The 15,191-nt window shown below is 48.4% G+C and overlaps 1 protein-coding gene across 2 annotated transcripts in view; it reads left to right on the top strand.

The window, feature by feature from the left end:
* The window catches only part of TGFBI (transforming growth factor beta induced), a 34,589-nt gene that overhangs the window by 4,853 nt on the left and 14,545 nt on the right, over positions 1-15,191 (top strand). For both annotated transcript variants that reach the window (XM_055286171.2, XM_055286169.1), the window contains exons 2-6: positions 735-833; positions 9,943-10,007; positions 12,215-12,375; positions 12,731-12,895; positions 13,152-13,298. In XM_055286171.2, coding sequence (XP_055142146.1) covers positions 735-833; positions 9,943-10,007; positions 12,215-12,375; positions 12,731-12,895; positions 13,152-13,298 — 637 coding nt within the window. The remainder of the gene's footprint in view (positions 1-734; positions 834-9,942; positions 10,008-12,214; positions 12,376-12,730; positions 12,896-13,151; positions 13,299-15,191) is intronic.

Below are 15,191 nucleotides of genomic sequence, written 5' to 3'. Positions count from 1 at the left end.
GATGCTAGGCCCCATCTAGAATGTGAACAACAGAACAAGGCAGAACACTTGTCCTCAAGGTTCTGTTGAGTGTTAGATGCAGAGAAAAGACACCCCCCACGTCCCCGCGTCACTTACAGGAATTCTGTTTGGAACCCAACATCAAATAAGGACCATATCCACTGTCAGAGGATGGAAAGCAGCATGTCATCTGGGATATTGGAGAAAGGCTCTCTGGGGGAAGTGGGACTTGAGCTGGGATCTAAGTAATGAACAACTGAGAGTTAAATGGGAGAGCATCCCCTATCAGGGTCCTGACAGCAACCAGCCATGCTTTAAACCAGCTATAAAGCCTCTGGTTTATAGGATGGACAGTAACAATGGCTTGTCTTTGGGAGCCAAGCAGCTGGCCCAGGGATGCAGAGCATGTCTGTATGGAGAGCTGCCTGAGAGATTCTTTTGTTTACACTTATCAATTGCCCATGTCAAAGAAGGATATGTACATGAAGTTACATCAATATGTAAGAGAGATTTTAACAATTTTTGCAGGGGAAGCTTTCATGGGGGCTGATGGGAATCTAGGTAAACAGAACCAAAGTCTAAACCCAAGATACCCCCAGTACCAAGACTGAAATGACTGTCTCTCCTCTATCTCTAGAAAGTTCCAGTGACCCAAGGAGGCCAACATGATGGGAGTCATTAAAGTGGGGTGGATGTGCTGATCATCTTCCTAACTCTGCTGCTTTTGTTTTCAGCCCCAACGTGTGTGCTGTGCAGAAGGTTATTGGCACTAATAGGAAGTACTTCACCAACTGCAAGCAGTGGTACCAAAGGAAAATCTGTGGCAAATCAACGTGAGTATCCGTAACCAGCCAGGAGACCAAGCTGTATGCACACTGGCTGCAGTTCCGCAGGGCCTGGGCCAGACTTCTAGAAGGTCAGGTTGCCTAAAAAGCCATGAAGATGCATGTGCAAACGTGTCTGGGACCTGCGTGCTAGGGAGTGGCATTTTTAGGAAGCTGGCCAATTTTGTTTTGCATTTTTAAGGCTGCTGACAAGACTTGGAGACATTTTTCAGGGCTAATTTGGGTTTGCAAGAAACATGAAACACTGTGTGTGTGTGTGTGTGTGTTTCTCAATCCTCATAAAATAATACAGATACGCAGTGGAGAAGCCACCAGCATGCGACTCTGGAAAAGAAAGCCCATTGGTGAATCTGTACTAAAGAATGCCACCCCTATCTTACAGTCCTAAGGTAAACACCCCAAAAAGACTTAGAGCACTAAACATATGCAGATTATGAGACAGCATAGCATATAATATTTGCACAGACTTCCTCATTCAAACCCTAACTCTACCTGGGCCAATCGATTCATCTTTAGAACCCTCCATTGCTCTACCTGAAAAGTTGGTATAACACAAGGACCCACCTTATGGGGTTGTTACAAGGATTAAATGAAATAATGTACATAAGAGACTGAATATGGTGCCCAGCACGTGTCAGTGCTCAGTAAATGCTAGCTACTATTATTGTTATCACCCTAGATTTGCAAATCTAGACCACACAAACAGAAGTAAGAGTGCCAACGGGGTGTGGACCAGTGTGGTTACAATAGGGCTTGTTGATGTCTGTATCAGCAAGGAGGGAGGCAGCTTTTACCCCACTGCCCAGCTCCCTGGTGGAATCAGGTGCGTGTTCTAACAATTCTGGGGAAACCTAATCTGTTTTGGCACTGTCAACCGATCTCAAAGCTGGCTGTCTCCTACAGCTAGGAAGATGTGTTTGACAAATCTCCTGAGCCACTTGTGAAGGCCTGACCTTCCTCCTGTCTCCATACATAATAGGTTGATTAAGAAACTCTAAGCCACTCTCTTAAGCACTTTCCAATGTTAGGGATTTTTAAGTTTATTGTTGTGACATTGCTTTTGAGCAGACATCTCCTCCAATTTAATAGCCAACTGAAAGAAGAGAAAATGCTCTTTCCTTAAACTGTACGTGTAAATAAATATCCCAATGTGTGACCCTGATCATGTTAGGCAGTTAGCAATCCTAATATGAATTGAGGGAAGTTGGGATTCATGGCAGAGTTGGGGAGATACCAGCAGTCTCTGGGAGCCTGTCCAGGGCAGGTCCATGGCAGCTTGTTCCATGCCTGATTGAGAGCCCAGCCTGCAAGCTAAAAGTTGAGTGAGCTAGGAGGACACACTGCCAAGATTCAGCTAATAGACACCCAGCGATATTCTCGCTGCTATGAACAAAAGGAGACTATGCAAATTATACACCACCCATTCTTCCATGATGCCTGACTTAAAACATAAGAAAAAAGATGGGCCGGGCGCGGTGGCTCACGCCTGTAATCCCAACACTTTGGGAGGCCAAGGTGGGTGGATCATGAGGTCAGGAGATAGAGACCATCCTGGCTAACACAGTGAAACCCCATCTCTACTAAAAAAATACAAAAATATTAGCCAGGCGTGGTGGCGGGCACCAGTAGTCCCAGCTACTCAGGAGGCTGAGGCAGGAGAATGGTGTGAACCTGGGAGGCTGAACTTGCAGTGAGCCGAGATCGTGCCACTGCAGTCCAGCCTGGGTGACAGAGCGAGACACCATCTCAAAAAAAAAAAAAAAAAAAAGAAAGAAAACCTTTAGTACTGATTGATTTTTTTCCCATGTGTGTATATTATCTACTCAAATTAACAGCTAATTAATTACTTAATTAAACACAAAGTCAGGCCTCACCAAATTGCTTCTTGGAAGGTGACCAGAGTGCTAGTGCCAAGCAAACAACTCTTCTATATCTCAAGAGCCCTGGGCTTTAGAGGGCCATCTTTTTTGTTCAAGTTTCTCTGAAAATGGAGACCCATTTATGATGACAAGCTGGCTACAGGGTAGCAACTGCCACACTGTTTCGGGGATGCCCGTGGGCTGAAACATTTGCTCAGCTAGTTAACAATAGCTCGATAACATTCCCTATCAGTGTCCAGGCTGACAATACTGTCAGTGATGAGTCGCCTTGGCTCTTGTACCTTGTATCTTTGTGTGCCAGGACACAAAGTGTGCTGTACGTTGCCAAAATGTTCCTGATGAGCAGGTCATCCCCTCAGGGGCAGGTTTGCATATGATAATGTGGTGATGTGGTGGTGCAGCTCCCTTACCCAGTGAGCACAAGGGGAGTCCTCTGGGAAAAGGAAGAAATGTCTGGATGAGGTGGGGAGATGGGGTTCAGAGTGGACTCAGGCAAAGCCCGATGCCCAGCTGTTGGCCTAGTCTCACAAAGCTGGAAGGATATGACATTCACATTCAACTCTTGAATTTGTGGCCATTGCTTTGGGCAACTTCAAAAAGAGAAAACGATGATAGAAAAATATTATTTGATATAAAACTTCTAGGACAAGAGAGGCCCTTCCTGGAACATCACAGGCAGTATTAGGAAGGTGGAGCTGCCCTGGAAAAGATCCAGAGAACTCAGAGAGAGGAAGAGGTGGAACCCATCTCTGTTCTTGTAGAGAGCTCAGTAAGAGTGGCTTGGCAGGGCTTCTGTGTACCTGAGACCAAGACCAGTGAGGATGCTACTGTCTGACCACCATACGGTCAGAATTCAGTGCCATGGGTGGTCAGGCGGGAAGGGGAAAGGGCTGTGCTGGCTGGAGTTGATGTTATCCTGGGGAAAGTGGGTCACTAGATGCCTTTAGTTGGGTGAGGACCAGACTGGGAAATGGGAGCACAGTAGTGGTTGGAGCAAAAAGGACTGTCTCTGCATGGGGTCCATAGGCAGTTGGAATTTTCTCAGCAAGACTCCAGAGAAGGAGGCTGCAGCAGAGGTGTATGTTGGGATGAAAAGGAGTAAAGTATCATGGGAGAGGAGGCAGCTCAGGTTGTCAAGGGTCCCAAATCCAGAAGGAGAATTTCACCTTGGAAGCAGACAAGGAGTACCAGGCATACCGGGGAAGACTTTGTGGTGAGAGGTCACACAGAGATACAGGAGCCGACCTGGTGAGGCAGGAGCCTGGAGCCACCTGCCTGCTTTTGTGAGGCCCCAGACTCCACTGCTATCATCAGGTGAAGCTCTGTCGCCTGCACACAAAAGCTTTTCCGCATTTACAAAGAGAGAAGGGCCTGAGTCTCTGGTGCAATGCGTCAAGCTGACATATGGACTTTATTACAGGAAGTGGTTACCAGTGCGTCCCTATTTAGTGGCTGTTATTGTGAATTTTATTGTGCAGAAATTCACTTTAGCATTTATTTCAGATCCTAAAGAGCACCGGAGTGATACAACGGCTAATCAAACAAAGAGGGCTGCGGGGGGCAGACAGTCAGCATCCCCCTCTGTGATTTCAAGCCCTGGTTTGATTAGTAGCCATAAAATTTTTTACGTGTGGCACTTTGAGCAAAGGTGCAGGAAATTGTGGTCAGGAAGCCTGGCTGCCTCTCGACAGGCTTCCTTTGTGCTAGCCCCAGGGAGAGGAGGCCTATTTAACAGCCAAGTCCAAGTTGACATCATGGGACTGGAATAGTCATAGCAGGAGCTCAGACATCATAAATGTGGCATAGGGAGGGCTGGTGGAGGAGCTAGCGGGTATGGGTGGCAGCTATTCATTCCAAAAGTCTTGAAATTTTTTCACGAGCAACACATTTCACTAGTGCGAAGCCCTCCTCTGGAGCCAAGATGAGCTGGCAGAGCACTCCTGTTCTAGTAGCAAGTGTTCCTTTGCCCAGGGGCAAAAATATTAATACTTCTTCAGCACTGCATTAATGCTTAAAGATTTAACTTTTAAAGAGATCAGCTGGTGCATGGTTGAGCTTTTCCATCAGCTGGCAGGGATTTTTCAGTAGGTGTCCTTCTGGGCAGGGCACCAGGGACAGCTGACGTGAAGGTGAAGAAGAGCTGTCCTTTTCCTCCCTTATATCCCACAATCTTGGTCCCAAGAGGAAAAAGAAGAAGATGGTGAGAAGCCATCCAAGCTGACCCCAGACCCATACTAGTGCCTCCTTTCCTATTTCATATCCCTGTGCAGCCAGCTGGGATCTCTTGAATAATCTGCTCTGGAGGCACTGAGATTGGACATACACCAAACAGCAGAGATCGACCAAACACCTCTGTTGGGCAGTGTTTCCTGAGGGTTCTGTCCCATTCTGCAAACTAGGAGGCTCACTAGCTGAGGAGGAATTTTATTCTGTTGGGTATTTACATGAACCTATGTGCCACCTGGGGTAAGACCCTGTGGTAGGTAGAAACATGACCTCCCAAAAACGTCCACATCCTAATCTCCAATCCTGTAACTATATTCCCTTACTGGAAAAAGAGACTTTGCAGGTGTGATTAAATTAAGGATCATAAGAGGGGGAGATTATCCAGGATTATTTGATGAGTCTAATATAGTCATCAGGGTACTTAAAAGAGGGAGGCAGGCTGGTCATGGTGGCTCACGCCTGTAATCCCAGCACTTTGGGAGACTGAGGCGAGCGGGTCACGAGGTCAGGAGTTCGAGGCCAGCCTGACCAACATGGGGAAACCCCCCCCTTCCCCCAGTAAAAAAAAAATACAAAAATTAGCCAGGCATGGTGGTGCACACCTGTAATCCCAGCTACTCAGGAGGCTGAGGCGGGAGAATTGTTTGAACCCAGGAGGCAGAGGTTGCAGTGAGCTGAGATCGCACCACTGCCCTCCAGCCTGGGCAACAGAGCAAGACTCCATCTCAAAAAAAAAAAAAAAAAGAGGGAGGCAGTAGGATCAGAGTCAGAGAAGGCAATGTGATGATGAAAGCTGACATTTGAGTGATGCAACCACAAGCCAAGGAATGCAGGCAGCTTCTCAAAGCTGGAAGGACAAGCAATGGATTCTTCCCTACAGCCTCTGTAAGGAATGCAGCCTTTGATTTTAACCCCATAAGGCCAATTTCTGACTCTAGCCTCTGGAATTGTAAGATAAATTGCATGATCTCAAGCCACTAAATTTGTGGTAATTTGTCACAGAAAGCAACGGGAAGCCAACACAGGCCTTATTTGTTGAGTTATAGATGCATTTTTCTTTATTTCAATGTACTTTTATCAATGGTCTCATGTAGGGCATTGCTTTCACTGAAGTTATTAACATAGCTTCAACTTTAAGGTTTATACCTGGAGTTTCTTTAGAAGCTTCACAACTGACCACTTAGTAAACAGTAAGCATCTGTTAAGTGCTTCTCATATGTAAGTTCATTCAATTCTCACAATCACACTATAAGATAAATATGATTATTAGCCCATTTACTGACGAGGAGACAGGCTCAAAAGGCTTATGCAACCTGGTCAAAGTCATTCACTGGGAAGCTGAGGAGGTCTGTCCACTTCCCTTTGCTGCCCCCAGGGGGTATCAAACCTGGCAGTTAGTGTCAGTGACTTTGGGAGGTGAACAAGTGAGCAGGCCTGTAGGGCCTGGCTAAACTGCCCCAGGTCTCTGTCTACAGCTTCAAACCTGTGGCTGTGGGTCCCAGAGACAAGGCCTCCTCAGCATCAGAGAAGGATGCCTTTGTCTCAGAGTCATCAACCTTCTCCAGGTTGCTCACCCCCTGCTGTAAAGGGGATCCCCAAGACCGCTCATCAGACAAGGAGCTTGGGAACTGAGGAGACGCAGTCGGCCTCCAGGAGTGCCCAAAATGCCCTCACATGCTGTGTGTAGATTGCCACAAATAAAGTGCATCCACATTCTGAAGACTCTGTCCTCATCGCTAACAAGGCTGGCCCCTGGTGAGGGCTGTAGTGGTTGAGGCCTTTGTTGGTAGACAGTAGGTTAAAGCAAGCCCTGATTTTCTATTGGGAGGCTTCAGAATCAGCTCAGCTGTGTTTCCAAGACCAGGAGGGCAGAAAGCAAACCATCCCAGGCAAGCAGTCCATGGGCCATATCAGATGTCTAGGCCTTATGGGTCTGTGTTTGCTCTGCCATTCCTCTCGGAAACTATGATGCCCTGTATGGTTTACCTTCAGTCACAGGTGACTGGCCTACAGGGCCATTCCTTGCTCCGACGACTTCTCAAGCCTGGTTAATCCCCAGGCATTTACAGCCAGAGAAGCTGCCCAAATCCGTGAAGTGCAGTGGTTGTTTTAAATTATATTAACTTCTTGGAAACTTATTTTAGGGAGAGGAATCTCAGTACTTCTCTCTATCCAATCGTGAGTAAAAATGTTAGAAGGGACTGGTGGAGGGCCTCCCAGACATCCCTCCACATAGACTTTGGGTTGACATTATCTCTTTGCACCCTCCTTTAAACTTTCTTCTAAATTAGGCGCCTTCCCTAATTTAGGCACCTTCCCAGTACTAGTCTGTGGGCTGTTAGGAACCAGGCCACACAGCAGGAGGTGAGTGGCAGGGAGTGAGCATTACTGCCTGAGCTCCGCCTCATGTCAGATCAGCAGTGGCATTAGATTCTCATAGCAGTCCGAATACTGTTGTGAACTGTGCATGTAAGGGATCTAGCTTGTGCGTTCCTTATGAGAATCTAATGCCTGATGGTCTGAGATGGAAGAGTTTTCATACCAAAACCACCCCTTCCACCTGCCACCATCTGGGGAAGTATTGTCTACCACGAAACTGATCCCTGGTGCCAAAAAGTTTGGGGACCGCTGTCCTAAGGGATCTGTTTTTTCTGACCTGAGGTTTTTCTTTATTAGACTGTGTCTGGCTGAGGAGAAGCCTGAAGACTTTAATCAGAACAGCTTTGGCTGATGAGATTAGATTCAGAAACCAACAGATTGGTCTTTTCTATGCAGGGAAGCCTACGAACTGGGGGGCTACGGCTGGGAAGCCCCCTATTGTTTCCATCCTTTCCTATGTTCATCCTGGAGGAATGGCATCAGGCCCATGCCTCTGTGATTGCTCCCAGCCCATCCAACCACAGCATCTGTGTTCTCCCTGGGACCAGGGCCAGGTAGCGTGGCACACTGAGCTGAGTATAGGGACAGTGGAGCAGGCCACTGCCAGCCCAGAAAATTTTGGTCGAAGTTGCCTGAAATCTTCTCAGCCTTTGATTCACAGCTGCTCTCTGCTGCTTTGAGGCCAGGCAGACCAGTTCAGAAAAGAGCTAATTTGTTGGGGCAGTTAGAGGCAGGTGGACCGCCAGCTTTGACACCTTCTCAACCCACAGGCTGCTGCACTGGGGCTGAAGACGTGGCTAACCCCTGCACACCTAGAGAGTGACAGAGATGCCAGACTGGGCAGCAGGAAAGCAAGAGGATTAAGAGAGAGCTTCCTGGCTGAAAGCCACACTTGGCTAACCAGGAAAAAGCCCTTGGCACGAGAAGACTCAGTGGCCTGAGGGACTGAACCTTGGTTGTGGGGCGTGTGCTGCATAAGCCATCCATGTGTGACAGTAGAGTGTAGTCCAGCCACTGTGGGACACGGGTGCTGAAAGACCACATGGAGAGGAACAGTGAGTGCTGACAAGGGCTAGCCTTGATCACTTTGGAGACACCCCCTGTGTCTTCTAGATGTCAGACTTTCCAAATCTGTCTGCTATCCTCCAAACATGTGCATTTTCAAGAGCAATGGAAAAAGGATTGGACTTGATGGAATGCAGCAACAGTCCTAGGTCTGTTACTACCTACCTATGACCTTAAGAAACTCCTTCACCCCTCAGAACCCTTACAGCTTTCTTTCTGATTCTATCCTGAGTTACTCTGCTCCAAGCTGAGACTTTTCTTCTTAGATCTATCCCTTCCTCCTAAACCCCTAACCTCCATTTCTCCTGGTGTCATTCTTTACACACCCCTCAGCATACACACACACCTAGCCACAGGAACCGATGAGTTAATATTTGAGGAGTTGGTTTTCTTTTGTCCTCAATGAAATCCTGGTGAGGCCACTTGAGCTGTTCAGCTCCCTTGTGGTATTTTGGGGATGGAACTCAGAAGCCAACAATATAGAAAAAGAGTCTTTGGGCAGCTTGCCCAGGGGCTCCATGCCATAGAGAGTACTGCACCCATGTGCACAGGAGGCCCTGACATGAGGACTTTGAGGATAACACTATTCCTCCAACTCTGCTTCAGCAACTCCATGGATTTTCACACAGACACTTTTGGAAAGAAACTAAGTTTGGGGGGACTTGACCTAATCCCACATCCCAACCCCAGTAATACAGCCCTGGAATTTATCACAGAAAGCCTAGGATCCCATGCATATGCATCCCTAGTCCTATGGGTTCAAGGCTTGGAGCTCTCCCTGGATTTAGCTGGGAAAAGTTGGCAGACAGTATCCTTTGAAAGAGTTCTTCTCTGTCGTCTAGAAAGATGGACTAGAATTGTGAGTGTGAGATTGCAAGTAACTTTTAAAATCATCTAGTTTAACTTCACCCCATTTCATAGACCAAGAAACCGAGACCAGAGAGAGAAATGGACTTTGAAGTTCACCCTGCTAGTTACTGATGGATCACAAGCCAAATCTCCTGATTCTAGCACTGTTTCTCTTACACCACACCACCTTTGAAAGTGTGTCAATCAAATCTTACTTTAGTTGCAGAGGATGAGGAAACTGAGACCCAGAGAGATGATGAAATTGGCTGAGGATGGCCCAGCTGGTCAGGGACAAACTCAGAGCCAGAGCTGGTGCAGGGCTCTTTCTGTTCCTTCCTGTTCCCTTTCAGGAACACTCACCATCGGCTTTCCTGTGAATAATGTTGAGATAAAATCTTTGGTGCATTATGTTTTGTAGTCACAACATTGACTAGACTGCCAGAGTCCTCTGTTCTCCCAGTTGGTTGGCTGTAGGTGTTGGCAGCCGCCAGGAGCATTCTACAGAGCAGAGGAGGAGTGAGACTCTCCTTGCTCAGGAAAGGCAGACCTATGACTTAGCAAATGACTCCTAAGAGGAGAGTGTTTCACCCACCGTTCCTTTTCCTTGGCTGTGGAGGCAACTTCTTGGAGAGGGGCCCGATGACCTGTGAGGAACAGTGAAGCCCTGCCTAACACAATGTATGGTTGTCTTGTTACAGAGTCATCAGCTACGAGTGCTGTCCTGGATACGAAAAGGTCCCTGGGGAGAAGGGCTGTCCAGCAGGTGAATGAATCCGCCGGGCCTTGCCCGTTGGTGTGGGTGGAAGGGAATGGTGGGAGAGAGGAGTACCCACATAAAAGGCAGGAGAGTGTGAATGGGGGCAGTGGCACAAGGACATGGCATTCTCCTCACATGCCCACTGGCCCCAGGCTCTATGCAAGGAGCTGAGGATGGAAGCTGGAAACAGTGCATTTCCTGAGCTGCTTCTTCTGGCCTCCTTACCACACTGGTGGAGTAGATTCCAACTGTGGCCTGTCCATGCCCTTCCCGGCAGGCGCAGGCTCAGGCTCAGGCTCTTGGCCTCTGCCTCTGGCTGGGAGTGATTCTAAACACATCCAGCAGGGTCGGCCTGATAGCCCATCAGTTTCCGATCAGCTCTGCTAGAGAGCAGATGGGATATGGGAGGAGGGGGTCACTGGTGGGCTGGCAACACCAAGCCATCCCCATCTCCCTCTGTGTCTAAACTTGGCCCTTTGGAGTTCGGTAGGGAGAAGAGCCATAGGCCAGGTGGGCTCACCCAGAGTCAGCAGAGAGTCCCACAGATGGTTGCACTGGGCGAGCCAGCATGGCACCTGTGAATTTTATTAGAGCCTTTCTTTTAGTGCCACACACAAGTGACTGTACAGGGGAGTTAGTATTTTGTTTTAATTTTGAAATAGAGTCATCTTTTGGTATCTGCGGGCGATTGATTCTAGGACCCATTCTAGGATGCCATATCCTCAGATGTTCAAGTCCCTGATATAAAGTGGTATAGTATTTGCATGTAATCCATGCATATTCTTCCATATACTTTAAATCATCTCAAGATTACTTATAATACCAAATGTAATGTAAATCCTATGTAAGTAGTTATACCCTCTTTTAAATTTTTGTATTATCTCTTATTGTATTTCAAAAAATATTTTTGGTCCCTGTTTAGTTGAATATGTGGGTGAAGAACCCACAGATATAAAGGGCCAACTGTATTGGCTATTTTTTTTAGTTAAGAGTGTGAGACTGAGGCCAGGCACAGTGGCTCATGCCTTTGATTCCAGCACTTTGGGAGGCCGAGCAGGGAGGATCACCTGAGCCAAGAATTCGAGACCAGCAGCCTGGGCAACAGAGTGAGACCTTGTCTCTTAAAGATTGTGAGACTGGGCTGGGCGCGGTGGCTCACGCCTGTAATCCTAGCACTTTGGGAGGCCAAGGAGGGCTGATCAACTGAGGTCAGGAGTTTGAGACCAGCCTGGCTAACATAGTGAAACTCTGTCTCGACTAAAAATACAAAAAAATTAGCTAGGTGTGGTGGTAGGCACCTATAATCCCAGCTACTCGGGAGGCTGAGGCAGGAGAATCACTTGTATCCAGGAGGCAGAGGTTGCAGTGAGCCGAGATAAGGCCATTGCACTCCAGCCTGGGCAAGAAGAGCAAAACTCCATCTCAAAAATAAGTAAATAAATAAATAAATAAATCATGAGACTGAGACGTAACAGGAAGGAGGGCAATTTGGTTGGTGCCGAGGTTTCTAGAGTATGTGACGGGAGAGGTTGGTGTGGGTAGGGCCATGGAGGTACTGACTCAAGTGGAGGGACAGGTGGGGAAATGGGATGGGAAAAGAAGATTGACCTTAGAAGGGGAGCTCAACCTCTGAACCCTAATTTCAGGCCCTTCAAAATGAACATTAAGCTCATTTTGGTCTAAGAAACAAAAAACAAATGAACATGAAACTCATTTTGGTCTTATAAGGTCTGAGAAACTCCTTCTAAACTTCAAGCTACTTTAAGAAATAACATTTTATTACCTGCAAATACACACAGTACTTTGGAGATTTATGATAATCTCTCATTCTAATAGAAGCCATTAGGGAACCAGTTTCAATAAACAGGTAAATCTGTAAGACTAGTTTGTAATTAGGATATCTGTTTCCAGTGTCCATTCCTGCCTCTGTTATCTAAATGTCTGGGAATGAGAGCTGTGCTCTGCTGTGTTTAAAATGATTAAAAATCACCAATTAGTTGAGTTCATGTAGAGAGGCATTTGACTTATTGAGTTGTTTTAAGAAGACTATAACAAGCTTTAAGCCCTCCAGAAACAGCCTATCTTTGGGCTTTCCCACACGCCTCCTTGTCCTCTCCACCTGCAGATGTACTGTGCTCTCTGGCAGAGAAGGGAGGGTGTGGTTGGGCTGGACCCCCAGAGGCCATCCCTCCCTCTGTCTTATGCTCCTGCAGCCCTACCACTCTCAAACCTTTACGAGACCCTGGGAGTCGTTGGATCCACCACCACTCAGCTGTACACGGACCGCACGGAGAAGCTGAGGCCTGAGATGGAGGGGCCCGGCAGCTTCACCATCTTCGCCCCTAGCAACGAGGCCTGGGCCTCCTTGCCAGCTGTGAGATGACCTCCATCTGTCCGGGGGACTCTTATGGGGAACTGCCTTACTTCCCCAAGGGGTGGGCATGATGAATGGGAGTCTGCAGTCATTTCCTACTGTTTCGGGAAGCTTTTTCCTTAACTCCTTAGAAAAGGCTGTGGAACTTGAGCTAAAATATGTCTTAGCAGGTTGCATCTAATGCCCCCTGTGCCCTGCTGGGCAGAAAGACTTGGGTGCTTCCTGAGGAGGGATCCTTGGCAGAAGAGAGGCCTGGGCTCACGGGGGCTGAGAACATGTTTCCCAGAGTTTCAAGGACCCATCTCTTAAACACAGAGTCTGCAGCCCCTAACTGACACCTTGTCCTTCCTCCTAGGAAGTGCTGGACTCCCTTGTCAGCAATGTCAACATTGAGCTGCTCAATGCCCTCCGCTACCATATGGTGGGCAGGCGAGTCCTGACTGATGAGCTGAAACACGGCATGACCCTCACCTCTATGTACCAGAATTCCAACATCCAGATCCATCACTATCCTAATGGGGTAGGGGATCCCCAGCCATACTGCATGGCCCTTGGTCCATAAGGAACCCACTTCTGTTCCAGAAGTGGGCTGGTTTCTGGGGTTTAAGCTGTAGAAAATCCCCTCTTTGTGCCTGCTTCTCCTTGGGCCCTCTATTCCACAGCTTGTGGAACCCACATTCTGCTACTGTGTTTGAAAACACTGTTTTCTCCTCCCGGGGCTTTGGGACTATGCCTCTGTTGTGTTGACTGCTCATCCTTGCTGCTTCTCTGGGCAGATTGTAACTGTGAACTGTGCCTGGCTGCTGAAAGCCGACCACCATGCAACTAATGGGGTGGTGCACCTCATCGATAAGGTCATCTCCACCATCACCAACAACATCCAGCAGATCATCGAGATTGAGGACACCTTTGAGACCCTTCGGGTAAGGGACTGCCCTGGGTGGAGGCCCAGGCTTGGGACATGTTGCCTCCCAAGAGGGGCCTAGCAGGAACTCTTCTGCAGGAGGGGTAGAGGATGGCTCCTGTAGGGAAACATAGAGCAGGTTCCCCTGAATGCCCTTGAACATGGAGAATCCATTGACCAGACATTCAGCTTGACCTAACCTGTGAAATTCTCCATCTGTCTTCTTTATAAAGTGTTCCCTTCCTTGCCTCCCCTGGAAAGGTCAGTGTTGTGTGTGGCCGCAGCAGCACAGGGTCCTCTGAGCCCTGGACCTGCACTGTGGCTTCCAGAGGTGGCACTTCCCACATGGGGGACTAGAATAAATGGCCTATCAGGCTGGGTGTGCTTTGGGATCACATGTCCCCACCCTAGGACCCTGGTTCCAACCATACCCATGTTCTCTTGGAGCCCAGAACAGCAGAGAAGCCACCAGTGTGGACACAGAAGTCAAGGGTCTGATTTCCAGCCTGGCTTCTGACTGCTCTGGGGCCGCAGGAATATGGTTCCTTCCCCCATGCCCAGCAGGCATTTGTCTTACAACTGGAAGGGCAGGCATGTTCCTCTTGGCAAGGGCTGCTCAGGAGGAAGTGGAGGCAGGCTGCCCTGTCAGGGTTTTTGCCTTGATTCGAGGAGAACTTCCTAACCACAAAGGATACAAATGGGAGTGGGGCGGACCCTCCCTAGAGATCTCCAACACATAGAGACAAACACACTGGGGCCGTCTGGCACTGACAGGCCTCGCAAGCATGGATGGCTGTTAGCTGAGAGCCTCGCTGTCTAAGCTCCTCTCCCATGCTTTTCTTCTGGGTTGCTCGAAGGACAGGGGTCTGCGAGAAAATGATGTTCCCACATAGTTGGCAGCACATGAACAGCAATTGGTCCCTTTGCGTCACCTCCTCTTACTATTTAGATTTGGTAAATATTTCTTCCTTCCCTCTTCTGACCCTCCATTGTGCCCATCTTTCCTTCTTGTAACACATACTTATTAGGTACCTGCTACTTCCAGGGTGGGTCTATGTGCCAGGAGTATAGAGGTGAACAAGGCAGGCAAAGTGCTATTCTCAGTGGAGCTAATATTCTGTCTGGAGAGAGACAGCAAACAAATCAACAAGGTAGCCATGGACTGTGATAATTTTTGTCAAGTGGGCAGGTAAATAGGGAGTGACAGTAGTGCAGAGAGGATTGGAAAGTCAGGGAGGTCTCTCTGGAAGAGGTGGCTTTTGATCTGCAGTCTAAAGGATGAGAATGGGTCCATTATACAAAATGCTGGGGCAAGAGCACACCCAGTAGAGGGGAGAGCAATAATGAAGGCTCAGGGCAGGAGGGCAAGGGAGAGGCCAGTGGGTCAGGTCACATGTGAAGGGCATATAACAGGCAAAGGCAAGGCCAGGGTGGCCAGGCCCGATCCTCCAGGACTTGCAGACTTGGGAAAGAGTCCATCTCCATCCTGGGAGCAGCAGGAAGCCACTCAGGCCTTTAGAAGATCCTTCTGGCAGCTGTGTGGAGAATGGGTGGCGGGATCCTTCCATGCATGGGCTCGTGTACGTGATTACCAGTAACTGCAGAGTGACAGTGTGAGGAGGGCTGCAAGCCATGGGTGTAGGCACAGCAGACTGATTCACCTTTGTCTGGCGGTGAGATGGGGTGGGAAGTGTGCCAAGTTGACCTCCCAAAGAAATGATATTTTAGTGGAAGAAGGAATAGAATCAGAGAAGCAAAGAAAGAGGGAAGAGCAGAGAGGACAGCAGGGACAAGGACTTGGGGGCAGGAAGAGGAAAGGCAGGTTAAGGACATGAAAGATGGCCAGGTGGCTGGAGCTCAGGCCCCCGCCCTGCCCCGTAAAGTAGCACTTGGACAAGCAAATAAATTATTA

Source organism: Symphalangus syndactylus, chromosome 7 (assembly GCF_028878055.3).
Source record: "Symphalangus syndactylus isolate Jambi chromosome 7, NHGRI_mSymSyn1-v2.1_pri, whole genome shotgun sequence".
NCBI lineage: Eukaryota > Metazoa > Chordata > Mammalia > Primates > Hylobatidae > Symphalangus > Symphalangus syndactylus.
The sequence above is the reverse complement of the archived record's forward strand: the minus strand, read 5'-3'. Positions and strand labels throughout refer to the sequence as shown.